Below are 27874 nucleotides of genomic sequence, written 5' to 3' on the forward strand. Positions count from 1 at the left end.
AAAATAGATTTTCCATATCCATTTCCATAAAATTATGGAAATATTTATGTTTATGGATATGGAAAAGTAAACATTTCCATAATATGTTTAGTGATCCCTGGTGTGTATGTATGTGTGCGCGCTTGCGTGTCAAATGAGCGTGGGTGTGCAATCGTCAACTTTTCCCGAACATGTGATTAATTTATACATAATATGAATATGATATTTGCTTGCTAATATACTTTATTTAGGGTCCAGGCAACATCAAAGCTGTATGCTACCATTGCCTATAATTAAGCCAGAGACGATTTGAGATAGTTTCTTTCAGACTCCCTTGATAGTTTCTGTAATACCACGGATGTTAGCTGGGTTTGTGTGTTACCATTGTCTATACATGTAGCCAAGTCCAGAGACAACTTGAGTTAATTTCTTCCAGACCCCTTTAATAGTTTCTGTAATACCACGGATGTTAGCTGGGTTTGTGTGTTACCATTGTCTATACATGTAGCCGAGCAAGAGACAATTTGAATTAGTTTCTTCCAGACCCCTTTAATAGTTTCTGCAATACCACTGATGTTAGCTGTTTGTGTATTACCATTGTCTATTCATGTAGCCTAGTCTATACAATATAACACCCCTCTGTTTATATCTTGGATTACGTGTATGTTACAATTTCCATAATTCATTTCTATATTATTTCCATTTCTATAATTTCCATATTATTTCCATTTCCATACCCTTTCCATAATTTATTTCCATATTATTTCCATTTCCATAATATTTCCATAATTCATTTCCATATTTTTTTTCATTTCCATAACATTTCCATAATTTATTTCCATATTATTTCCATTTCCATAACATTTCCATAGCATTTCCATAGTTTTTTCCATTTTCATAACATTTCCATAATTTATTTCCATATTATTTCCATTTCCATAACATTTCCATAATTTATTTCCATATTATTTCCATTTCCATAATATTTCCATAATTCATTTCCATATTATTTCCATTTCCATAATTCATTTCCATATTTTTTCCATTTCCATAACATTTCCATAATTTATTTCCATATTATTTCCATTTCCATAACATTTCCATAACATTTCCATAGTTTTTTCCATTTTCATAACATTTCCATAATTTATTTCCATATTATTTCCATTTCCATAATTTATTTTCATATTATTTCCATTTCCATAATATTTCCATAATTCATTTCCATATTATTTCCATTTCCATAACATTTCCATATTTCTAAAATAGATTTTCCATATCCACTTCCATAAAATTATGGAAATATTTATGTTTATGGAAATGGATATGGAAAAGTAAAAATTTCCATAATATGTTTAGCGATCCCTGGTAAGCACATTGATTTTTTTAAGTCTGTAAGGCAACTTAGTTGTTTCATGGCAGGAAATCAACTCTCATTGGTAATGGGATTTGTGTCCCTTACTTGCTCTGAGCTGCGCTGATGAGGCTTCAATAGCCTTAACAGTCTGTAGCATAAATACAATGTATATATAGGTCCAACTAAAACAAAATTTGGGAGCACTGGCAATATGGAAACAAGTATTTTACCCTCTGTCATTATTCTTGAATTGTTATATCTCTATTTAGTCAGTTGTTTATTGGCAATTACTGATTGAATAGTAACTATTTGCACTAGGGAAAGATTAGCAGTGGCGCAAAGTTATTGGAAGAACACACGCTTTACAGCTACGGGACACCGATAGAGTCTTCTTACTCCGGTATATGATTGATCATTGACAGTCATATGTCTGATCAGTGACAGTCATATTACTGATCAGTGAAAGTCATATGTCTGATCAGTGACAGTCATACGACTGATCAGTGACAGTCATACAACTGATCAGTGACAGTCATACGATTGATCAGTGACAGTCATACGACTGATCAGTGACAGTCATACGACTGATCAGTGACAGTCATACAACTAATCAGTGACAGTCATATGTCTGATCAGTGATAGTCATACAACTGATCAGTGACAGTCATGTATGATCAGTGATAATCATACGACTGATCAGTGACACTCATGCGACTGATCAGTGACAGCCATACAACTGATCAGTGACAGTCATAATTATGTCTGATCAGTGATAGTCATATGGACAATTTTTTACCCAGAATTCCTTTTGCATGAAGACACCTTTATAGATGCTGACTAAGTTAACATAGCGCTTAAGAAGTCTCGTACCAAACTATGCAATGATGTCATGCAACCAGGGGAACAAATCTAAATATTCATTATGATTGTATGCGTATGTTGCGTAAATTGGATTTGCAGTCAGAAAGAATTTTGGTCTGCTGGTAAAACAATTTAGAGTGGTGTTTGAGTGTTTTTACTGAGAGGCTATTATGAGTCAAGGTAAGCTGTAAAATGTAGATAAGGTGTCATATTATGGCATTATCAGGTGTTGAACTGGTGAAGTACCTTTATAGAGCTGGTTATGTAGAAGAGTTATTGTACAAATGATACCATGTAGTTATGACTGAACACTAGACACCTATGATACCATGTAGTTATGACTGAACGTTAGTCACCTGTGATACCATGTATAATTATGACTGAATATTAGACACCTATGATACCATGTAGTTATGACTGAACACTAGACACCTATGATACCATGTAGCTATGACTGAGCGCTAGACACCTATGATACCATGTAGTTATGACTGAACACTAGACACCTATGATACCATGCAGTTATGACTGAACACTAGACACCTATGATACCATGTAGTTATGACTGAACACTAGACACCTATGATATCATGTAGTTATGACTGAACGTTAGTCACCTGTGATACCATGTATAGTTATGACTGAACATTAGACACCTATGATACCATGTAGTTATGACTGAACACTAGACACCTATGATACCATGTAGCTATGACTGAGCGCTAGACACCTATGATACCATGTAGTTATGACTGAACACTAGACACCTATGATACCATGCAGTTATGACTGAACACTAGACACCTACGATACCATGTAGTTATGACTGAACACTAGACACCTATGATACCATGTAGTTATGACTGAACACTAGACACCTATGAAACGACCTAAGGTGCTTTGAGCTGCAATGCTTGCTCCTAGAAAAAGTAGGTTACATTTGCGTTATTCAAATGACTCACTTAAAATTTAATAGTGGCTAACACACTACCAGATTCTTTCAATTAGAAGTATGACCTTGGTATGATTGACACATTCTTAGTGGAGCTTTCAACAATGGCCTATATAGCCTTAGTTTTATTCTCAATAATCACCTTGATAATAATTGACTTCAAGTTTCAACAATGGACTGTCCTTAGTCTAATGGGCTGCGAGTTTAGTATAAAGCCTTTGCGCATAGATCAGTGTATTTAGCATAAAGATTTTGCATGTATAACAAGTTCTACTTTGATAATATAATACAGATAATAAAATGTCATAGAACGAATTAAACTGAGAAAACAAAATGATCGAATAAAATAACTGGACTCGAATATAAGGTTGATGGAGTTGATACGGCCCTTTAATAGCTATAGAGATTAAAACTAGCCATGAATTTAATAGTCACCAAGAAATGTTGAGTTTTGAAATGTGGTGTTATCTGAGTCCACTATCATGGTAGAATAGATACATCTGCAGTGTCACGTGTAAGCGTTGTAATTATTGAGGTAGGTATAGGTTTTTGTAGAGTCAGTTTCTGTAAAAGATTGTAATTCATTAAAAAATTAGTGCATAATGTGCTATATTCTTCAACAAAGCAATCATAAGACATTACCTAGGAAAGATGATGTAATGATAGAATTGGGTGAAGTTTACTTCACCCACTTCTATCATTACAAAATGAGGCTTGTACCGATTTCATTACCATAATAGATGCAGGTGAGCAGCAGTTCCTTTTACTTGACGCAGCAGCTATGGCTACCCTATGTGGCCTTTCTAAATCCGCCTTTTGACCCGTGAGCAACCATAACTTCCACCTCAGCTAAAACACAATCACATATTTTGGTTTAATAGTTCTAAATTGAAAGGTAAAGAGGCTTTACAAAGATTATTTTAAATCAGAGTTGCATGGCTACTACAGCCAACCCTCTACTACAGTCAACCCTCTACTACAGCCAACCCTCTACTACAGCCAACCCTCTACTACAGTCAACCCTTTACTACAGCCAACCCTCTACTACAGCCAACCCTCTACTACAGTCAACCCTTTACTACAGCCAACCCTCTACTACAGCCAACCCTCCACTATAGTCATCTCTTCACTACAGCCAACCCTCTACTACAGCCAACTCTCTACTACAGCCAACCCTCTACTACAGTCAACCCTCTACTACAGTCAACCCTTTACTACAGCCAACCCTTCACTATAGTCATCTCTTCACTACAGCCAACCCTCCACTATAGTCAACTCTCTACTACAGCCAACCCTCCACTATAGTCATCTCTTCACTACAGCCAACCCTCTACTACAGCCAACTCTCTACTACAGCCAACCCTTCACTATTATAGTCATCTCTTCACTACAGCCAACCCTCCACTACAGCCAACTTTCTAGTACAACCAACCATCCACTATAGTCAACCCTCTACTACAGTCATTCCTTTACTACAACCAAACCTCCACTACAGCTAACATTTTACTACAGCCAACCCTCTGTGAGCTACAAAGCTCATGCATGTGAGGCCAAGATCACAGGGCCAAGCAAGCTAATGTTTTTACAACAATGTACGCAAGCAAAGCAGATATTATACTTGTATCCAAAGGCCAAACTAAAATCTATTTATTTTTTTATTTGAAATATTAAAAAAAAAGGTTGTATGTAATAGAGAATAAACAGAATTTGAAAGATTACTTTAACTATTATAATTAATATTTTTATATACATGTACATCTTGCAAGTTGTTTCTTTCAGTAAATGTCATTTACTGGTATATTTATTTGATATGCATCTACTATAAGTATCAGTTGATCCTACCTACACCGAGTACTATCATATGTGTATGTATCTAGCATAAGTATCGGTAAAACCCACTCACACAAAGCGCTGTCTAATGTGTTTTGAGTTTTTTTTAAAGTTCGTTACTAGCAGCCCTCCAAATAGCTAACTAGCTAGTTCCACAGACAGCTTCCTATTACTACAACTCAAAGACAATATAGCAGACCCATTCATTCACAATTAATTTTATATACAAATGAATATACTTCAAATGGTCTGAAATGAGTTATTTTGTTTAGTGGTATGTCATTACTAAGTAAACAAACGAGTCAATGATTTAATTGCATGACGCTAACCTAGATCTACAGAAGGTTTATTGCTACATAATAAGTTGGATTAGTCTTAATAATGCTGGTCATGTACCTACAGAAAATTGGTAGGTTAGCTATATCTTGTTTGCTGATAGACAGCCCTAACAGCTGGTAGGCTAGCTATACCTTGTTCGCTGATAGACAGCTTCGCGAGCTGGTAGGCTAGCTATACCTTGTTCGCTGATAGACAGCCCTAACAGCTGGTAGGCTAGCTATACCTTGTTTGCTGATAGACAGCCCTAACAGCTGGTAGGTTAGCTATACCTTGTTTGCTGATAGACAGCTTCGCGAGCTGGTAGGCTAGCTATACCTTGTTTACTGATAGACAGCTTCGCGAGCTGGTAGGCTAGCTATACCTTGTTCGCTGATAGACAGCTTTGCGAGCTGGTAGGCTAGCTATCCCTTGTTTACTGATAGACAGCTTCGCGAGCTGGTAAGCTAGCTATACCTTGTTTGCTGATGGATAGTTCTGAGAGCTGGTAGGCTACAGTTGTTCCGGTTGGTAAGTTTAGTTCTCGATGACTTTCCGTTTCATGTGTTCCTGTTATTTTACCTTTTATCACGTAGCTACTCGAGAGTGTGTCCAGCATAGTCTTGTCCGTCTACAAAGCAACTGCGATTCTTAACTTTATTTGATAGCTTCGAATGTGTAATGTACTGATATGTCAGCTCAGTTCCTATCTGATCTCAGACCTAAGATCTTTAATATGAAGGTTTTTGTTTAAAAGAATTTATAGCATAACTAACAATACTGAGTCGAGACTAGGCTATGTAAGTAACTTTATATCATAAAACACAAAGTTTTACATGTGCTGCTGTTATTATTACTTTATTACTAATTTTTTCATTAGTTTTAGATTTACAATCCTGGCAACTGACAAAAATATAGATCTATGTTTTAGATTTACAATCCTGGCAACTGACAAAAATATAGATCTATGTTTTAGATTTACAATCCTGGCAACTGACAAAAATATAGATCTATGTTTTAGATTTACAACCCTGGCAACTGACAAAAATATAGATTTATGTTTTAGATTTACAATCCTGGCAACTGACAAAAATATAGATCTATGTTTTAGATTTACAATCCTGGCAACTGACAAAAATATAGATCTATGTTTTAGATTTACAATCCTGGCAACTGACAAAAATATAGATCTATTGTTTTAGATTTACAACCCTGGCAACTGACAAAAATATAGATCTATGTTTTAGATTTACAATCCTGGCAACTGACAAAAATATAGATCTATGTTTTAGATTTACAATCCTGGCAACTGACAAAAATATAGATCTATGTTTTAGATTTACAATCCTGGCAACTGACAAAAATATAGATCTATGTTTTAGATTTACAATCCTGGCAACTGACAAAAATATAGATCTATGTTTTAGATTTACAATCCTGGCAACTGACAAAAATATAGATCTATGTTTTAGATTTACAATCCTGGCAACTGACAAAAATATAGATCTATGTTTTAGATTTACAATCCTGGCAACTGACAAAAATATAGATCTATGTTTTAGATTTACAACCCTGGCAACTGACAAAAATATAGATCTATGTTTTAGATTTACAATCCTGGCACCTGACAAAAATATAGATCTATGTTTTAGATTTACAATCCTGGCAACTGACAAAAATATAGATCTATGTTTTAGATTTACAATCCTAGCAACTGACAAAAATATAGATCTATGTTTTAGATTTACAATCCTGGCAACTGACAAAAATATAGATCTATGTTTTATCAACAAATCAAGTAGCAACATGTTTTTCAAAGATTATTCTTTAATATTTTTGTTGCATCACATGTTAATAATTATGGTGGAGGCCCATCAGATGAACCTAACAGTAATTTGTATTCATTAAAAGACGTTTATTTATACATCTGCAAGCAATAAAGTTAATGGTTTATGGTGGAAAGTTCAATTCCTCCTTGGGACTATCTCAAGTACAGAGTATTATAACTACTTCAAAGTAGCCAACGTTAATATTTGCAAATAATATTTATTTATTTTATGCTGTTTGAGAGTTTTTAGGTGCTAGATGTGTCAGGCTTCTAAAATGAACCATTCAAGATTTAGTATTTTATTACAGGGTGTTTTAATATCTAAAAGCATTTTTGGTTGTCTGTAATCGGGAGCACCAGTTGCAGACAACAGTAGTAGACTTGAAGTAAATTAATTATATACTTTGCACAAAGTAAAGCTTGTAATATCATAGATAGATCATAATATATTGTAATATTCTAACTATATTATTGTATCATTGTATTATTATCGAATTTGACAATCTATTAGAGTCACTCCGGCTCATGCCAATCAAATACATACTGGTAGCTGGCACATAGATGAAACCAATGCATTTTCAAGCCTTTGACTCTATTTAAAAGAGGTTGCCACTATTAATAATAAGCAGAGCCTATTAACTATTTTAGAGCTCAACACCAAGAAATTGTAAGAACTAATTAACAGAATAATTAACATTAATACTGATTATTGATCTACATGTACATTATGTATCCTACCTGCAAATGAGCCCTAGTTTCAGCTCCTAGCTCAATAGAGATTGAGGCTGATGAGACCGTCCTCACCACTCCAGTCACAACGCATAGAGCCTTCCGTTTAGATTTAGAGACTTCTTTGACCAATTGGTGGTTCATTCTCAGTTTCCTGTATTGCGCAATAAAACAAAAGCCTGACTTTGGACTGACTGAACTTTGATTACGGTTTAGGCTTTTTCAAGAATCTTACTGCTTAAGTTTAACTAACCCGGCTTCTGGTAAACTTCAGTATACAATAACGGGATGATAAACTGTTATACTTGAGTATACAGTAACTGGATGATAAACTGTTATACTTCAGTATACAGTAACATGATGATAAACTGTTATACTTCAGTATACAGTAACATGATGATAAACTGTTATACTTCAGTATACAGTAACGGGATTATAAACTGTTAGACATCAGTATACAGTAACGGGATGATAAACGGTTATACTTCTGTATACAGTAACTGGATGATAAACTGTTAGACTTCAGTATACAGTAACAGGATGATAAACTGTTAGACATCAGTATACAATAGCAGGATGATAAACGAGCAAACTTTTGGAGAGTATTACCAAACACAAAGCTATCTAAATCATCAATGCATGATATGAAAATATACAAGAGAAGTACAACACTCGGCCAAAAGATGACTCGTATACAGCTGTAGGAACAGTCTTATCATTGAATCCCTGGTGAGCAATTTAGATATGATCTTTTATGACATAATCATACAACAGATATCTGCATGAGCTAAGGCAGCCTGGCACGAAGCGGCCTTTTGCTACTTTCTATGCATTGTCTCATGAAATAACCTGTCACTTCTGGGTATGCAGTATAGCGTAAGACCATCTGTCATGAGTGTCAAAGTCTCTTGTCACGTATGTCAAAAAGGTTTGATGCTAGTGAAAATGCATTGTCATTCCAACTTGGCTTGAAATAATCTCTCACTAAACAAGACAATTTGACAAGAGCCAACCAATGGTGGAGTCAATAAAGCTTTTTTATGCAAATATGGGTGATGCTAACAACACAGAAGCAATCTCTAAGTTGTTAACTCAGCTCATTATAAACCATATTGTAATAGCTGGCAATAACCTAGCCTGTAATTGTTGTGGGTCTATCTGCTACTTATTAAGTGTGCTCTAACCTACCTTTCGTTAATATGGTCAACAAGAGACTGAATATCCACTTCCACTATGATGAGTTCTCCTAGTTCGGTCTTTATTTTCATTGAGTCTAGCCGACTGACCCCAGCATCAAATATGCCCTTGACATATCCCTTCAGCAATGCATCTACTTTAACTGTTGATTCTCTATTGAAGGTACAGAATGACTGAGTTGATGCCATCTCTACCTTAATACAAGATATATCATTCTTGAAGAACTTTTTATATGGTTCACAAACATTTCTGAGTTACAATGGTTAAAAATAAATTTATCATTATTTACATGCAAACAAAAGTCTCATTAAAAACTTTCAACTTTATACATCAGCTGGCAGCAGCAGCGTAAGCTGCCAGTTTCATTCAATGAATTTGTGTGAATATAATTCTAGGAGATGTTTTGACAATCTAATGACCAAATATTCTGTATTTCGTTGCAATTACAGAATATATGCAGATATACGTGTATGATATACAAAATAATACAGATGTTACACCGTATAATAATATAGCTTTAATCTAGGGTTTGTTCAAACATCACCTATACTTAAGGCTTTCTCATTATACTTCTTATTTATAGAATATAATGGTGTCTACCTTATCCAGTTTTTGTTGTTCTAATGTTTTGAGTATCCTTCGCAATATTGGGAATGGTTAGAGGAAAATACATTTAAAAATGGATCTTGCTGCGGCTGCAAAGAAATGATGATTTACGTTTTTTCTATACCAGTAGAGTTATATAGATAGCTAACCTTCTGCGCGAGGTGAGTCTCTTCCAGCACATTTTCAAGCACAAAGTCTGTAGTGTAATAGTCACTATGATTTATTCGCCACCAGGAGTTTTTCCGTTCGACCAATGAGAGAGGAGCTAAGTTTTTAGAGGCAGCCATGCTTGGACTCGGTAAATAAACTTCACCTCCGATACTTTGTACTAGGTTGTTTACCGCTACCTTAAACATCCTGCAATGAACAAAGCAATTAAGACAATCAGTCTTACACCAATGCTATTATAATCACAGGTGTAAAATGATTTTCTTTTTTAATACACTTTTATGAAACAGACCTACTATCTACGTTTCAACAAATAGTTGATAAAACAACTAACCTGTATTGCTAGATGCTGATAATATCTGATAGCTAATATGTAATTACAGTATCTGTTCCAATAGCGGACACATAGGCTTAAACTGCTGTCTTCCTGGTATTATATAGCTCATCTTATTGGCTAATGACCAATCAGATTCTACAACGCTCTACTTGCGTATTATATTCTATAGAAGGCTTGATTAGAATGATATGACGCTCGCTGATGTACCATATTACCACTTATCTCTCACTGAGGAAACTATGTTCAATTAGCATGTACATACGTATTACTACAAACTTACTGAACCAGAGAACTTGCGTAGATCATCTACTCATCGTAGTGCTCATCTGCTCTATTCCGGTTGACGGTATAACTACTCTAAATACCTCGGCATCTGCCTTACCACTCCTCTTATTATTATTAGTATTACATTATTTTTCGCGCCATCATACTCTTGTTTTATTCATTACACTCGGAACTTTCTAGAAGCCTAAGGAATGGTCATTATGATATGGTTTAGCGTGTGTTCCAAAACATAGTAAGTTTATTTTCAATCTTCTGTTAGGGCGGCAAAAGAGCATCCAAATTCATCTGCTTGTGCATCAAACCTAAATTTTATGGTTAGAAGAAATATTTTATTATATTACAGGTAGACATAGCCGTCATATTGGCAGTACCAACAGTCAGAACCAACACAAGTACCAACAGAGCAGTAACCAACAGGAGCATACATTAATAAATGGTCTTTTCTCCGAACTATTTAGTTTGTTCATGATGCGAGAGGCTGCTTGGTTCTGATGAAAATTAGGTTTTTTGAAGACTTTCAGTGCAATCATTTATATATGTGCAGGCTAACAAGTAAATATAAGTTTATATAAGCACATGTAAGTTTACATAGGTTAATATAAGTTTGTATAAACACATATAAGTTTATATAAATTGGTCTCTATTCCTCTCTGTACAACAATTCTGCCTTATGATTCCACTGAAATGAACTAAAATCATATGATTGTATACCAAATAGTTTTTTTGTAATCCTAACAAAGCAAATTTTATTTAGCCATTACTAAGGCAATACTTACTAATTATTTCACACTTACATTTAAACACCTTCCTAGTTGTTTTACTTTTTCTCTTAATTTATTTCGAACAAAACCTTTTTTTCACGATATGAAGTGTAAAAGTTACGGTTGTTTAAAAAAGTTTTAAAATCTTTACAATTGTTTCATTTTTCTTTCTTAATTCATTTGAACTGCTCAAAACCCTTTCCTCATAATATCAACTTTGAAGGTTAGAATGGTAAATGTTTTTGTAGGTTAAATGAAAATAAATTTACAACTTTATAAGTTTACAATATATAAAATACATCTCAACCCAGGTATTGTAACTCAGTATGTCTCAACCCAGATATTGTAACTCGGTACATCTCAACCCAGGTATTGTATCTCAGTACATCTCAGCCCAGGTATTGTATCTCAGTACATCTCAGCCCAGGTATTGTATCTCAGTACATCTCAACCCAGGTATTGTATCTCAGTACATCTCAGCCCAGGTATTGTATCTCAGTACATCTCAACCCAGGTATTGTAACTCAGTACATCTCAACCCAGGTTGTGTAACTCGGTACATCTCAACCCAGGTATTGTATCTCAGTACATCTCAGCCCAGGTATTGTATCTCAGTACATCTCAGCCCAGGTATTGTAACTCAGTACATCTCAACCCAGGTTGTGTAACTCCGTACATCTCAACCCAGGTATTGTAACTCAGTACATCTCAGCCCAGGTATTGTAACTCGGTACATCTCAACCCAGGTATTGCAACTCAGTACATCTCAGCCCAGGTATTGTAACTCAGTATATCTCAACCCAGGTATTGTAACTCGGTACACCTCAACCCAGGTATTGTAACTCAGTATATCCCAACCCAGGTATTGTAACTCGGTACATCTCAACCCAGGTATTGCAACTAAGTATATTTCAACCCAGGTATTGTAACTCAGTATGTCTCAGCCCAGGTATTGTATCTCAGTACATCTCAACCCAGGTATTGTAACTCAGTACATCTCAGCCCAGGTATTGTAACTCGGTACATCTCAACCCAGGTATTGCAACTCAGTACATCTCAGCCCAGGTATTGTAACTCAGTATATCTCAACCCAGGTATTGTAACTCGGTACACCTCAACCCAGGTATTGTAACTCAGTATATCCCAACCCAGGTATTGTAACTCGGTACATCTCAACCCAGGTATTGCAACTAAGTATATCTCAGCCCAGGTATTGTAACTCAGTAAATCTCAACCCAGGTATTGTAACTCAGTATATCTCAACCCAGGTATTGTAACTCGGTACACCTCAACCCAGGTATTGTAACTCAGTAAATCTCAACCCAGGTATTGTAACTCAGTATATCTCAACCCAGGTATTGTAACTCGGTACACCTCAACCCAGGTATTGTAACTCAGTATATCCCAACCCAGGTATTGTAACTCGGTACATCTCAACCCAGGTATTGCAACTAAGTATATCTCAACCCAGGTATTGTAACTCAGTATGTCTCAACCCAGATATTGTAACTTGGTACATCTCAACCCAGGTATTGTAACTCAGTACATCTCAACCCAGGTATTGTAACTCGGTACATCTCAGCCCAGGTATTGTAACTCAGTATATCTCAGCCCAGGTATTGTAACTCAGTACATCTCAACCCAGGTATTGTAACTCAGTATATCTCAACCCAGGTATTGTAACTTGGTACATCTCAACCCAGGTATTGTAACTCAGTACATCTCAACCCAGGTATTGTAACTCGGTACATCTCAGCCCAGGTATTGTAACTCGGTACATCTCAACCAAGGTATTGCAACTCAGTACATCTCAACCCAGGTATTGTAACTCAGTACATCTCAACCCAGGTATTGTAACTCAGTATATCTCAACCCAGGTATTGTAACTCGGTACACCTCAACCCAGGTATTGTAACTCAGTATATCCCAACCCAGGTATTGTAACTCGGTACATCTCAACCCAGGTATTGCAACTAAGTATATCTCAACCCAGGTATTGTAACTCAGTATATCTCAGCCCAGGTATTGTAACTCAGTACATCTCAACCCAGGTATTGTAACTCAGTACATCTCAACCCAGGTATTGTAACTCAGTATATCTCAACCCAGGTATTGTAACTCAGTATATCTCAACCCAGGTATTGTAACTCAGTATATCTCAACCCAGGTATTGTAACTCAGTACATCTCAACCCAGGTATTGCAACTCAGTATATCCCAACCCAGGTATTGTAACTCGGTACATCTCAACCCAGGTATTGTAACTCGGTACATCCCAACCCAGGTATTGTAACTCAGTATATCTCAACCCAGGTATTGTAACTCAGTATATCTCAACCCAGGTATTGTAACTCAGTATATCTCAACCCAGGTATTGTAACTCGGTACATCTCAACCCAGGTATTGTAACTCGGTACATCCCAACCCAGGTATTGTAACTCAGTATATCTCAACCCAGGTATTGTAACTCAGTATATCTCAACCCAGGTATTGTAACTCAGTATAACTCAACCCAGGTATTGTAACTCGGTACATCCCAACCCAGGTATTGTAACTCGGTACATCTCAACCCAGGTATTGTAACTCGGTACATCTCAACCAAGGTATTGCAACTCAGCATGCTTTATTAACTTATTGGTATAAAGCTGCCTGCAGCCCTCTAATCTTTACCCGACTGGATAATTATGTCGAAGTTTAACTGTTTTCAATTTTTGGTTTGACAACTCGACATCCATTTTCTACAAGTCTGGTTTTTATAGCTGTCACACCATTATACTCATTTTATTTGATGTCACACATATTTAAGGTTACTGCAATAAGAAAAAATAAGCTTAATATTACAATATATTTGCTGTAAATCTAAATACTGACAGCAATGTTGTATTGAATAAGCTTGAGACTACATTGTACAATTGGTATAACTGGTACAAATGGTACAACTGAGTATTTTGTACCACTTTTAATTTGATATTAAAATCGGTCTTAGACAAACTTCTTTTCTTAATGGTTTAAATTAAAAATAAATCTACATTGGAAGGGCATGAGGCTGACCATTTGTCAACCCCTAGTTCAGGGTTGGTCAGCCAGGAGGCCATAATCTGAAAACTATTACTAGTGGAGCTGTCATCAATGACGAACTTCCAATGATGGTAATAATTCTGCTACCTTTTCCCCCAAAATGGTCTAAAAGTTGTAAAAATTCCACAAGCTTAGCTATGTTGTAATTAAAAGCTTATTTTCAAATTAAGTTAAATGTTAGCTCTAATCAATTATTTAAAATTCTCGAGCCTGGATAAAGTACGCTTTCTTCTTAGAACAAACGCAAACAAAGAATAAACGTGACGGTTTAATGCTATAGATTATCAAAAGCGCTGCTCATTCCTTGTGACAAAAAAACATTGCAATGCAGCAAAAATATTTACTGTAATAAGAGCAGTGTTTATCTGTCTGTTTGTCTATCGGTTCAAAACCATGCTAAAAAAGTTAAAAAAAATTGCCTTGCATGGGTGTTAACCTCTCACCCTCCGTTTTACAAACCTACCGCTACACTACTTTCCTGAATAATTATGCTCATACTTAATACTCGTGACGAGGTGGATGAAGACAGTTCTTGTTTGCTCAGTGTTTTGAATGTGTTATGCACGACCCGCAGGGTTGCAAGATTGACTGGCCAATAACAACACAGAAAATTATCATTTCTTCATAGTATATTGCTGCATAATTGTTTTGCAACAGGTTCTACAAATAGATTGCCTAAAATAGCATTATTGAGTTAAGTACGTTTGGCAGCCTGAATCAATTACCATACAATCTTGAAGATCCTGAGGTCACACTGAACGAAAAAGGGAAGATATACAGTTCCTGGTGCGCTATGGCATCATGCCACTCAATGGATATAAAGGCCACTTACTCCTTGTCCATAAAAGTATTGCATTTGTTTCTGAGAATAACAAGTCATGTGGCTGATTGAAATGTGCATCTAGTTGATTGGTAACATCAACCACAGCAACAGGACCTGTAATAATTCTTAACAACACAGTTGTCTATTTACAATGTTGTCTAATAACAACTTCTTTTCTATTAGTGTTTCTTTGTAAATAGTTTGTAACACAGACCGCACCTGCAGTTCATCTTCTCAGCAGATCTATACATTAGTGTCAGTTTAACAATGTTCACCCTGTTGGTGGTTGATAGCAACAAGGAGGCAAAGTGAGCCAGTCTGTATACTTTAAATATATAACAACGTATACAAGCACACATTAAAAAGCACGTTTGAAGCAAGTATGTGTCACACCGATGCGTTAGTAACTATGACACTCAAAGTTTCAAAAGGTACTAAGTAATAAACATACTACAGTCAATTGTTAGTTGGCAACAGCAGATGCTTTTAAAATTCCAGTTTCACCTCTTTCCCATTGACTAACAGCCATGACTAGGATGGTGGGAGGAGAGGATGGTGAGCGGCAGCGCAAGTCACTAAAATTAAGCGAGGGCCATCAGGTTGATTCTCAACTGCAGGCTAAGCATGGATCAGTTTGTTCATCTCCTCTTTATTATATGTAAATGTCTTCTATTATATGTGTAATATAACTGGGGCAGTCTTCTATTATATGTGTAATATAACTGGGGTAGTCTTCTATTATATGTGTAATATAACTGGGGTAGTCTTCTATTATATGTGTAATTTAACTGGGGTAGTCTTCTATTATATGTGTAATATAACTGGGCAGTCTTCTATTATATGTGTAATATAACTGGGGTAGTCTTCTATTATATGTGTAATATAACTGGTGCAATCTTCTATTATATGTGTAATATAACTGGGGCAGTCTTCTATTATATGTGTAATATAGCTGGGGCAGTCTTTTATTATATGTGTAATATAACTGGGGTAGTCTTCTATTATATGTGTAATATAACTGGCACAATCTTCTATTATATGTGTAATATAACTGGCACAATCTTCTATTATATGTGTAATATAACTGGCGCATTCTTCTATTATATGTGTAATATAACTGGCACAACCTTCTATTATATGCGTAATATAACTGGGGCAGTCTTCTATTATATGTGTAATATAACTGGGCAGTCTTCTATTATATGTGTAATATAACTGGGGCAGTCTTCTATTATATGTGTAATATAACTGGGGCAGTCTTCTATTATATGTGTAATATAACTGGGGCGGTCTTCTATTATATGTGTAATATAACAGCGGCAGTCTTCTATTATATGTGTAATATAACTGGGGCAGTCTTCTATTATATGTGTAATATAACAGGGGCAGTCTTCTATTATATGTGTGATATAGCTGGGGCAGTCTTCTATTATATGTGTAATATAACTGGCGAAATCTTTATCTACTCAAGACCTTCACTAACTCAGAGCTAATGGTTAATTAACTCTCTGTTCAGTTCTATGAGTAACTTCTCAAAATGCAAGTAGTGGTCTCGCTGTTTTCACATTTAGCCAATAGAGATTAGTGATCCCAAAAAATTGAGAACAAGAATCAATTAATAGGTCCTGCTGCTAGTTTAAAGGCCAGCTTGAAATGCATCAGTGGCTTTATCTCAACCGTCTACATTGCCAAAATCTAGAATAATCAACATGAATAACCACATGAATAAACCTGCCAGCGTGCCAAATCAGCAAACGCACGAATGACAGGACCAAATGAGCCCTATGTGTTATTGTCATAGTTTTTACATTAACTGGTCGAGATGTGAGTGATGATGATGTGAGTGTTGATGATGTGAGTGTTGATGATGTGAGTGTTGATGATGTGAGTGTTGATGATGTGAGTGTTGATGATGTGAGTGTTGATGATGTGAGTGTTGATGATGTGAGTGTTGATGATGTGAGTGTTGATGATGTGAGTGTTGATGATGTGTATGTTGATGATGTGAGTGTTGATGATGTGAGTGTTGATGATGTGAATGTTGATGATTTGAGTGTTGATGATGTGAGTGTTGAAGATGTGATGATGATGATGAGAGTGTTGATGATGAGAGTGTTGATGATGTGAGTGTTGATGATGTGAGTGTTGATGATGTGAGTGTTGATGATGTGAGTGTTGATGATGTGAGTGTTGATGATGTGAGTGTTGATGATGTGAGTGTTGATGATGTGAGTGTTGATGATGTGAGTGTTGATGATGTGAGTGTTGATGATGTGAGTGTTGATGATGTGAGTGTTGATGATGTGAGTGTTGATGATGTGAGTGCTGATGATGTGGGTGTTGATGATGTGAGTGTTGATGATGTGAGTGTTGATGATGTGAGTGTTGATGATGTGAGTGTTGATGATGTGAGTGTTGATGATGTGAGTGTTGATGATGTGAGTGTTGATGATGTGAGTGTTGATGATGTGAGTGTTGATGATGTGAGTGTTGATGATGTGAGTGTTGATGATGTGAGTGTTGATGATGTGAGTGTTGATGATGTGAGTGTTGATGATGTGAGTGTTGATGATGTGAGTGTTGATGATGTGAGTGTTGATGATGTGAGTGTTGATGATGTGTATGTTGATGATGTGAGTGTTGATGATGTGAGTGTTGATGATGTGAATGTTGATGATTTGAGTGTTGATGATGTGAGTGTTGAAGATGTGATGATGATGATGACAGTGTTGATGATGAGAGTGTTGATGATGTGAGTGTTGATGATGTGAGTGTTGATGATGTGAGTGTTGATGATGTGAGTGTTGATGATGTGAGTGTTGATGATGTGAGTGTTGATGATGTGAGTGTTGATGATGTGAGTGTTGATGATGTGAGTGTTGATGATGTGAGTGTTGATGATGTGAGTGTTGATGATGTGAGTGTTGATGATGTGAGTGTTGATGATGTGTATGTTGATGATGTGAGTGTTGATGATGTGAATGTTGATGATGTGAATGTTGATGATTTGAGTGTTGATGATGTGAGTGTTGAAGATGTGATGATGATGATGAGAGTGTTGATGATGAGAGTGTTGATGATGTGAGTGTTGATGATGTGAGTGTTGATGATGTGAGTGTTGATGATGTGAGTGTTGATGATGTGAGTGTTGATGATGTGAGTGTTGATGATGTGAGTGTTGATGATGTGAGTGTTGATGATGTGAGTGTTGATGATGTGAGTGTTGATGATGTGAGTGTTGATGATGTGAGTGTTGATGATGTGAGTGTTGATGATGTGAGTGTTGATGATGTGAGTGTTGATGATGTGAGTGCTGATGATGTGGGTGTTGATGATGTGAGTGTTGATGATGTGAGTGTTGATGATGTGAGTGTTGATGATGTGAGTGTTGATGATGTGAGTGTTGATGATGTGAGTGTTGATGATGTGAGTGTTGATGATGTGAGTGTTGATGATGTGAGTGTTGATGATGTGAGTGTTGATGATGTGAGTGTTGATGATGTGAGTGTTGATGATGTGAGTGTTGATGATGTGAGTGTTGATGATGTGAGTGTTGATGATGTGAGTGTTGATGATGTGAGTGTTGATGATGTGTATGTTGATGATGTGAGTGTTGATGATGTGAGTGTTGATGATGTGAATGTTGATGATTTGAGTGTTGATGATGTGAGTGTTGAAGATGTGATGATGATGATGAGAGTGTTGATGATGAGAGTGTTGATGATGTGAGTGTTGATGATGTGAGTGTTGATGATGTGAGTGTTGATGATGTGAGTGTTGATGATGTGAGTGTTGATGATGTGAGTGTTGATGATGTGAGTGTTGATGATGTGTATGTTGATGATGTGAGTGTTGATGATGTGAGTGTTGATGATGTGAATGTTGATGATTTGAGTGTTGATGATGTGAGTGTTGAAGATGTGATGATGATGATGAGAGTGTTGATGATGAGAGTGTTGATGATGTGAGTGTTGATGATGTGAGTGTTGATGATGTGAGTGTTGATGATGTGAGTGTTGATGATGTGAGTGTTGATGATGTGAGTGTTGATGATGTGAGTGTTGATGATGTGAGTGTTGATGATGTGAGTGTTGATGATGTGAGTGCTGATGATGTGGGTGTTGATGATGTGAGTGTTGATGATGTGAGTGTTGATGATGTGAGTGTTGATGATGTGAGTGTTGATGATGTGAGTGTTGATGATGTGAGTGTTGATGATGTGAGTGTTGATGATGTGAGTGTTGATGGTGTGAGTGTTGATGATGTGAGTGTTGATGATGTGAGTGTTGATGATGTGAGTGTTGATGATGTGAGTGTTGAAGATGTGATGATGATGATGAGAGTGTTGATGATGAGAGTGTTGATGATGTGAGTGTTGATGATGTGAGTGTTGATGATGTGAGTGTTGATGATGTGAGTGTTGATGATGTGAGTGTTGATGATGTGAGTGTTGATGATGTGAGTGTTGATGATGTGAGTGTTGATGATGTGAGTGTTGATGATGTGAGTGCTGATGATGTGGGTGTTGATGATGTGAGTGTTGATGATGTGAGTGTTGATGATGTGAGTGTTGATGATGTGAGTGTTGATGATGTGAGTGTTGATGATGTGAGTGTTGATGATGTGAGTGTTGATGATGTGAGTGTTGATGATGTGAGTGTTGATGATGTGAGTGTTGATGATGTGAGTGTTGATGATGTGAGTGTTGATGATGTGAGTGTTGATGATGTGAGTGTTGATGATGTGAGTGTTGATGATGTGAGTGTTGATGATGTGAGTGTTGATGATGTGTATGTTGATGATGTGAGTGTTGATGATGTGAGTGTTGATGATGTGAATGTTGATGATTTGAGTGTTGATGATGTGAGTGTTGAAGATGGGATGATGATGATGAGAGTGTTGATGATGAGAGTGTTGATGATGTGAGTGTTGATGATGTGAGTGTTGATGATGTGAGTGTTGATGATGTGAGTGTTGATGATGTGAGTGTTGATGATGTGAGTGTTGATGATGTGAGTGTTGATGATGTGAGTGTTGATGATGTGTATGTTGATGATGTGAGTGTTGATGATGTGAATGTTGATGATGAGAGTGTTGATGATGTGAGTGTTGATGATGTGAGTGTTGATGATGTGAGTGTTGATGATGTGAGTGTTGATGATGTGAGTGTTGATGATGTGAATGTTGATGATGAGAGTGTTGATGATGTGAGTGTTGATGATGTGAGTGTTGATGATGTGAGTGTTGATGATGTGAATGTTGATGATGAGAGTGTTGATGATGTGAGTGTTGATGATGTGAGTGTTGATGATGTGAGTGTTGATGATGTGAGTGTTGATGATGTGAGTGTTGATGATGTGAGTGTTGATGATGTGAGTGTTGATGATGTGATGATGATGATGAGAGTGTTGATGATGTGAATGTTGATGATGAGAGTGTTGATGATGTGAGTGTTGATGATGTGAGTGTTGATGATGTGGGTGTTGATGATTTGAGTGTTGATGATGTGAGTGCTGATGATGTGGGTGTTGATGATTTGAGTGTTGATGATGTGAGTGCTGATGATGTGGGTGTTGATGATTTGAGTGTTGATGATGTGAGGGACATGTATATATACATATCCCTCATATATACATGTTTATGTATGTATATACATACATATACATGTATACATACATGTACATCTATAAGTACACATGTATGTAGGCCTACATATACTTATATATGTATATGTACATGTATATGTACATAGACATGATATGTACATAGACATAGATATGTTTACACAAATAATAAACATTGTTTATTATTAGTTGTAGCAAGTTTTATTTCAAGGGTAAGCACAATAGTCTCATAAATCAGACAAGACAAGAAAGCACAATAGTCTCATAAATCAGACAAGACAAGAAAGCACAATAAATATGCAGTTAAGAAGAAAGCTAAATTTCATAGCACAAAGGTCTGAGGTAGAAATAAATTGTGGATAAACGACAAAGGATATAAAGATGTGCGGGGTTGTGACATAACGTCATCACGACAAGTTTAGAGACTAAAAAGCTAAGTGGAATCCTCCTTTCGAGCCATGGGCTACCATTATCTGCACTTTACCTGCAACAAGAAAAATGTTATACGGCATGTGAGATAATATAATACGAGTTGTATATTTTGTGACATCTGGGAGTTTATTACAATTTATAAACTGGAATGTTCCTTATAATTTTAATTATTACCTTTATTATATTATATATTACCTTTATTACATTATATATTACCTTTATTACATTACATATTACCTTATGCACTTTATGATATTTGATTACTGTTACTTTACAATGCTATGCCATTTGGTGAGATCTTATGTTTCGCTTTATATATTACACATTAATATATTACATACATTTAAAAATATATTCAAATTCTAATCATAACATAATAAATAATGTCATATATTTTATCAGTGTTGCATAATATTTTAACATACTGCATTAAATTTGATTATGCTGTATTATATTACATTATAATGCACTGTATTAACCTATATTATTATTTTTAATGAAAGTGTTCTGTATTATATCATATTATATTAATATAGCATTATATTGCAATATATTATGCTATATACAAGGTATTTTTGTAATATTTTATATTGCAATTGTAATACTTTTTCAAACTGTTTGGTCAAGTATGAAAGCATGTTGAGTGCTACATAACTTGAGGAATTTCATTGTGTGACTCACTAGGGCTGATATCTGTTGGCAGTAAAAGTAGCAAATAATAGTAATACAATAATAATATTATATTTATATATATATATATAAATATAATAATAAATAAATATATATATATATATATATATATATATATATATATATATATATATATATATATATATATATATATATATATATATATATGTACTTATATATGTATATGTAACTCGAGGAATTTCATTGTGTGACCAATGATATACAAGGCTTTATATCATTGGTGTGACTCACTAGACAGTTGGCAGTAAAAAGTAGCAATAGCAAATGATAATAATATGATAATAATATTATATATACATATAATAATACGATAAAAGCTTCAAACTGGATTGACAGATTTTTCCATACCTTGTTTGTTTACTGCAAGCTCGGACAGCTGGTAAGCTAGCACAGTACCAGCGGGTAGGTTAAGCTCTCTAGTGCTGTCAGTTTCGTGACTGCCCTTTAATCGTCCACTAACTATACGACCTTTAGATAGGAATGATGAGGTCTGACTAATCTGTAGGTAAAACAAACAATCTCAACAAAATCGTTATCGTTAAAGATTCAAGGTCACTCCAACTTTAAGCGTCTCTTTCCAGCTAATAAAAGTCAAGGCGCTGGGTAAGATTTATCAGACCATTAGAATATAACATTACTTAGTACATAAGTTTAAAACTTACTGATTTCAAAATATTAGCAAACACTTAGCATACCTCTAAATGACCTGCAGCTTCAGTTCCAAGTTTAGCAGAAATGGAAGCAGAAGAAGTTGTCTTCACCACACCTGTCACAACACACAATGCCTTCCGCTTACCAGCTGATATTTCTCTCACCAGTTCATGGCACATTTTTAGCTCTCTACGTAAACACAGCAGTAGGTTAATCATCAAGAAAACTCTGGAAAACAGTGGAATTAGACGTAACGAACATGAAAAAACTGAAAAAGGGAAAATAAAACTTGGATCAGTTTAGCCTCGACCTTAAAAGCAACAAAAGGATCTCTAACTGCTATCAGCGGAGATTACAAAAAAGATTTGAATTGCATGACACATGCAAGCAATTATTCTGTGAGAGAACAGTTAATGCCTGTAGATGCCACTACTACAAAACAGAAACGCCAACCCGTTATAAGTATTTATACAGTATGACTAGGTGAATGCCCAGCGTTGCCCGGGGAATAAAAGTCTGAACAGAAAATTTATTTTTATTTAATATATAACAACATTTGCCATTGTAACTTTCAAAATTAATATCATGGAAAAAGTGTTTTGTGCAGTTTCAATAAATTAAGAGAAAAAATAAAACAACTGTAAAGGTTTTTTAACTTTTTCAAACAGCTGTAACTTTTAAGTTTTGTATTATGAAAAAATTGTTTTGTGCAGTTGAAATAAATTAGGGAAAAAATAAAATGACTGTAAAGATGTTTAAATGTAACATGATTAGCAAGTAGAGAGTACTGGCTAAATAAAGTCTGTTTTGCTACAATTACAATGAAAAGTTTTTTGGTAATGATACAATTAATACAAACTGAGAAAACAAAATAAAAAAACATTGAGTTTGTTGAATTAATAATAACAATTTAGTGCATAGAAGTGTGTGTAAGAAAAAAGTTACTATACAGGAACTTTAGTGTATTTAGTAGTTATGACCTGCAATAAAATGTAACATTACAATGTACTACGTGCAGTATATACCATAGGGAGTTCTTACCTTTGAGACAGACGTATAACATAAATGTTAAATTTAACTTAAATGAATTTAACTTACTAAACAGACTTAAACCTAAGTTTTAGTTTGTATTTTACTAAACTAAACTTCAACTTTGTCATTTGCAGAAAACACCTTGTAAAATATGACTATTGCTTACCACAATAAATGTTGCACATATATCAGCTACAATTTTATAGCCTATCTGTTTTGGTTTCATTTTCACTGAGATAAAGAGCGAAAATTTATGAAAGATAAATATTTCTTTCAAGCAATGTGAGAAGGATTTTGAAAAATAACATATCGGCATCTTCTTTATTACGACGTAATCAGCCACCGACTGCCAAATCTTTAATTTCGAGATAAATTTTTGTTGATGTCGCATGGTGGAAAAAGTCAAAAAAAGTTTTGTCTTCGTTTTGAAGTTTTGCCGAGGACGAAATACATCGTGTTCCACTTTGTAAGGCAAAAAGAATCGTATAACGTGGTCATCACAACCTGAGGGTGCATATTTAATTAATATGTGCACATTTAGCGGGTGCAATTGTGAAAAATGTACAGTATATGGTAAGAGCTCTTTCCATATGATAAGAATAGCTTAATCTTGTGGTTACGCTCACTTGATTGTAAACTTGTGGTTTGAATGTCGGGAGTTCAAATCCACTCGGAAGACAATTTTTCGTTGCTAAAACTTTATCACAATAACTGGACAGACGAATGACAGACAGACTCACTTTGAGATTTATATATGTATATAGATATGAGACTTCAGTAAAAGACTCACCTGTCATTCAAGTCATTAAGTAGAGACTGAATATCAACTTCCTCTATGATAAGTTCCCCTAGTTCTGTCTTTATTGCCACCGAGTCTACCAGACGTACACCAGCATCAAATATGCCTTTGATATGCCCTTGTAACATTCCTTCAACCTTGACTCTAGACTCTCTGTTAAAAGTACAAAACTTTTCCGCTTTTTGAGCCTCTACCTGAAAGAACAGCAAATATTTTGTAGTTAATATACAGTGTTGTTGGGACAAAGACATATCTCTAGTAACTACTGTAGTTGCTACTGGCAAGACTTAGAACAATTATAACAGTCCAAGCATTTCACACATTGATAATGAAACATTTATGACAAGATGGCTTCAGATCTCGTAGTTGTAATGGCATGACTTACTAGAAAAATTCCTATCGCTTCTGCTCATAGAGCTTATGCATCACCCACAAAAAATGCTGAAATGAAACAAGCAGTTCATATCTTGATTAGATAACTCTATTGTAAATTTCTATCTAGAGGCAAAAGAAAGTTTGACTGGTTTCAGATGTTTCAACTTAGTTCCAATTTCTTTTAAAAAACCAGCAGGTGCTTGAGCAAGGCTGAAATGAACACCCTCATAATAAGGCACATTTCTTCTGGTGTTGAACCTACAAACTCGTTATTGGAGCGCCTAAACCTGACCCATTAGGCCTGCTTGCATCACTCTTACCTCTCATTCAAAAACTCACTTCAACATGCTTGCCAGTTACTATATCTTGCAGAATGAAGTCTGTTGTATAGTAGTGGCTTTGCTTTAATGGTAAAACACTGTTTTTTCTTTCAACCAATGAGAGAGGTGCCAAATTTTTTGAAGCGGCTGTGCTGGGACTCGGTAGGTAAACATCTCCACCAATACTCTGCACCAGGTTATTCACTGCGATCTTAAACATCCTGCAACAGAATATTACAGTGAAGATTAAATAATACTTGCGTGTAATGGTATACGTATAAAGTAGCATTTAAAAAACTATAAAGTGTAAACCAACCAATAAGTATAAAAGTGTAACTCGTTATTACTTGTTATCTTGTATGAAGTCCTAAAAGCTAACCATGCAATTTATATGCGCAAATGAAGATGCGATGTACTCAGTACACTGGCCAATGAGATTCTAGTGCTACTGTGACATTTTGTTGGAGAGAAGCCAAATAAACAGGATGTACCTCAATGACAAAATTGCAAAACTTGATGCTGGTGTTTACCCCAAAGATACAACAAACAATCTACAGTTAAACGGATGCATTTACTGTACAATAAGCAGGCATGTATTACAATGGTTTGATAGTATTAGTGCTATGGTAGTATGGCTAAAAATATCAAAATGCAAATGAAAATTTCTCTTTTGATAATTTAGCATTTATGGAGTGTTTTATAAAAACTATAAAAATTTGCAAAAGAAACTTTCTGCATTCTTTTTGAGCAAAGCATTACTTATAGAGCCTCGTTGAAACATTGCCGTTATCTATGCTAGCTCATTTGGCTTGTAAGCTAGAGGCTGCGTATCGAAGTACCTGCTGCAAGTATCAATATACGTGTAGCCTGACATGAGAATTTATTAAAATTATCCACCTGTCATTCAATTCAGTAAGCGATGATTAAAATCTATAATTTCTATATAGGACTATAGCACATACCTGCAACAAGTGTCAATTTGGGATGGTGTGAGGAAAAGTCACCTTTCATTAAGTCAATAAATAAATAGTGACTGAAAATTCATTTTTTATGCCACATTGGCTAAAATATTCAATTTCAAATCTAAAATTTGAATTTGTGGAAATGTCCATTCAGTAAATGCCTGTTCATGTAATTACAAGACTTTCAACCTGTCATGTGACAATTGTATTATTGTGATTACGTCGTTATTGTTTTGACATGTGATGTTATCACGTGAATTGAAAGGCCAATAAAAGGCTCAATATAAAATGTCTCATCGCACTAGTTTATGACAAACACTTCGGGTTCTACCGGAAAGCCCTTATCAAATATGTGCGCTCGCTACTTTATAGTTTCGTTTCAGGTTGGTCTAATCCTGGAACCATACTTCCTGCCAAATAGCGCAAACAATTTCTGCAGCATTTTTCGACTATCACAGGTGACCAACAAGCTCATCATGTTTATCAGAAGATGATATATGCACTCCTTCAAGCTGAGGTTAAAAAATTAAACTAATTTTTAGTCTAGCTTTTGATATCAGTGCTCAAAGTGACAGCCTTACAACGATGATGAAATGGGTGCGTAAAGACAATAGACATGGTTTTATTAAACGCGTGAAGTATATTTGTAAAAATATTTCGACGAATGAGGTTGCTTGAAAGTGTAAACAGAAGCACATCGTGTTGAACTATGTTCAATTTGAGCTGTTTGGGAGAGGAATTCTAACCTACGGCGTTCTCATGATGGCTGCGATTAACTGTTCGTTTTTTAGCTTTTAAGAGCTTGTAATCACATTTCCACATATTTTGCACCTACAACACAGAAGAGTAAGACATGGTGAACCTTTTGATACCAAATAACAGTAATGTGAATTTTGTAGCAAGTCAACCTTTAAGCTATGGAATAAATGCCTCGAATATTTGTAACAGTAGTAAACATGACTTATTCTAGTGAACTAAGTTTTTAACATTAATTTTTCGTGAAGGTTGCTGACTACATAACAGCTGGGTCATATAGTTTGTTGCATCATGACTGTTTTGACAAAAAAAAACCTGAGCTAGAACAACAACATTGTACAAAAATATTATTTGTAGCATAACTGGCATTATTGTTGTTTGATAAGCACAAGTAAAACAAGGTTTTAAATGAGGAACATCTCTGCGTTGCACCACCATGCTTGTGGTTGGTGAAGCAGTGGCATGATACATCAGTCATGTTATAGCATTGCTTTGTTTACCAAGGCAATCATGCATAAGCAATGAAGAAACCGGGAAGTTGCAAATATTGGTGTAAATGTAAGTGCATATTCTGAAATATTGAGGCATTTGTTGTCACGCTTTTGTGATTACACAACCTTGCTATATCATTTTTGGATTTTGTAACTTTTTCTTAGTACAAAATAATTGAAACATGGTGCAGTGGTATTTGAACATGACTGGCTGATGCAGAACAAGCAATCTCATACAAGCATCACATGCCACCTGCTAACTATGTACATTCTTGTTTACATTTAACAGATACTGACGGATTCATTGGTCAAGGTCTACCTTGAAGTATCTACTACAAGTACCTGCAACAAGTACCTGCTACAGGTCACTAACAATTGCAAAAAATATGAAGCAAATGTCTACCCACCTTTGCAAATATTCTGGCAATAAAATAAGTATAAAGGCATTTTTTCTCAGGCTTTCACAGTAAAAAGTAGTAAATATAGTATATAAACAGCATATAAATGTTTATATATATATAAATATATAATTCAATATATATTAAATATATATATAAATATATATATAAATATATAATTTAATATATATTAAATATATATATTAAATATATATATT

The 27874-nt window shown here is 35.3% G+C and overlaps 2 protein-coding genes across 2 annotated transcripts; both read right to left on the reverse strand.

Annotated features, from left to right (window-relative positions):
- Positions 1–3939: 3939 nt before the first annotated feature.
- On the reverse strand, positions 3940–14299 carry LOC137394163 (pejvakin-like). The gene is made up of 6 exons (XM_068080884.1): positions 14256–14299; positions 9804–10011; positions 9040–9242; positions 7861–8005; positions 5772–5925; positions 3940–3998 (listed from the first exon to the last, which is right to left on the reverse strand). Exons 1-6 carry the CDS (start codon positions 14297–14299, stop codon positions 3940–3942), a joined length of 813 nt encoding a protein of 270 aa, XP_067936985.1.
- Positions 14300–20984: 6685 nt separating this feature from the next.
- Positions 20985–25395, reverse strand: LOC137394928 (pejvakin-like). Its single transcript, XM_068081705.1, has 6 exons — positions 25366–25395; positions 25069–25270; positions 24346–24548; positions 22568–22712; positions 22221–22371; positions 20985–21213 (listed from the first exon to the last, which is right to left on the reverse strand). Exons 2-6 carry the CDS (start codon positions 25267–25269, stop codon positions 21155–21157), a joined length of 759 nt encoding a protein of 252 aa, XP_067937806.1. The 5' UTR covers position 25270; positions 25366–25395; the 3' UTR covers positions 20985–21154.
- Positions 25396–27874: the final 2479 nt, after the last annotated feature.

Source organism: Watersipora subatra, chromosome 4, assembly GCF_963576615.1.
Source record: "Watersipora subatra chromosome 4, tzWatSuba1.1, whole genome shotgun sequence".
Taxonomy (NCBI): Eukaryota; Metazoa; Bryozoa; class Gymnolaemata; order Cheilostomatida; family Watersiporidae; genus Watersipora; species Watersipora subatra.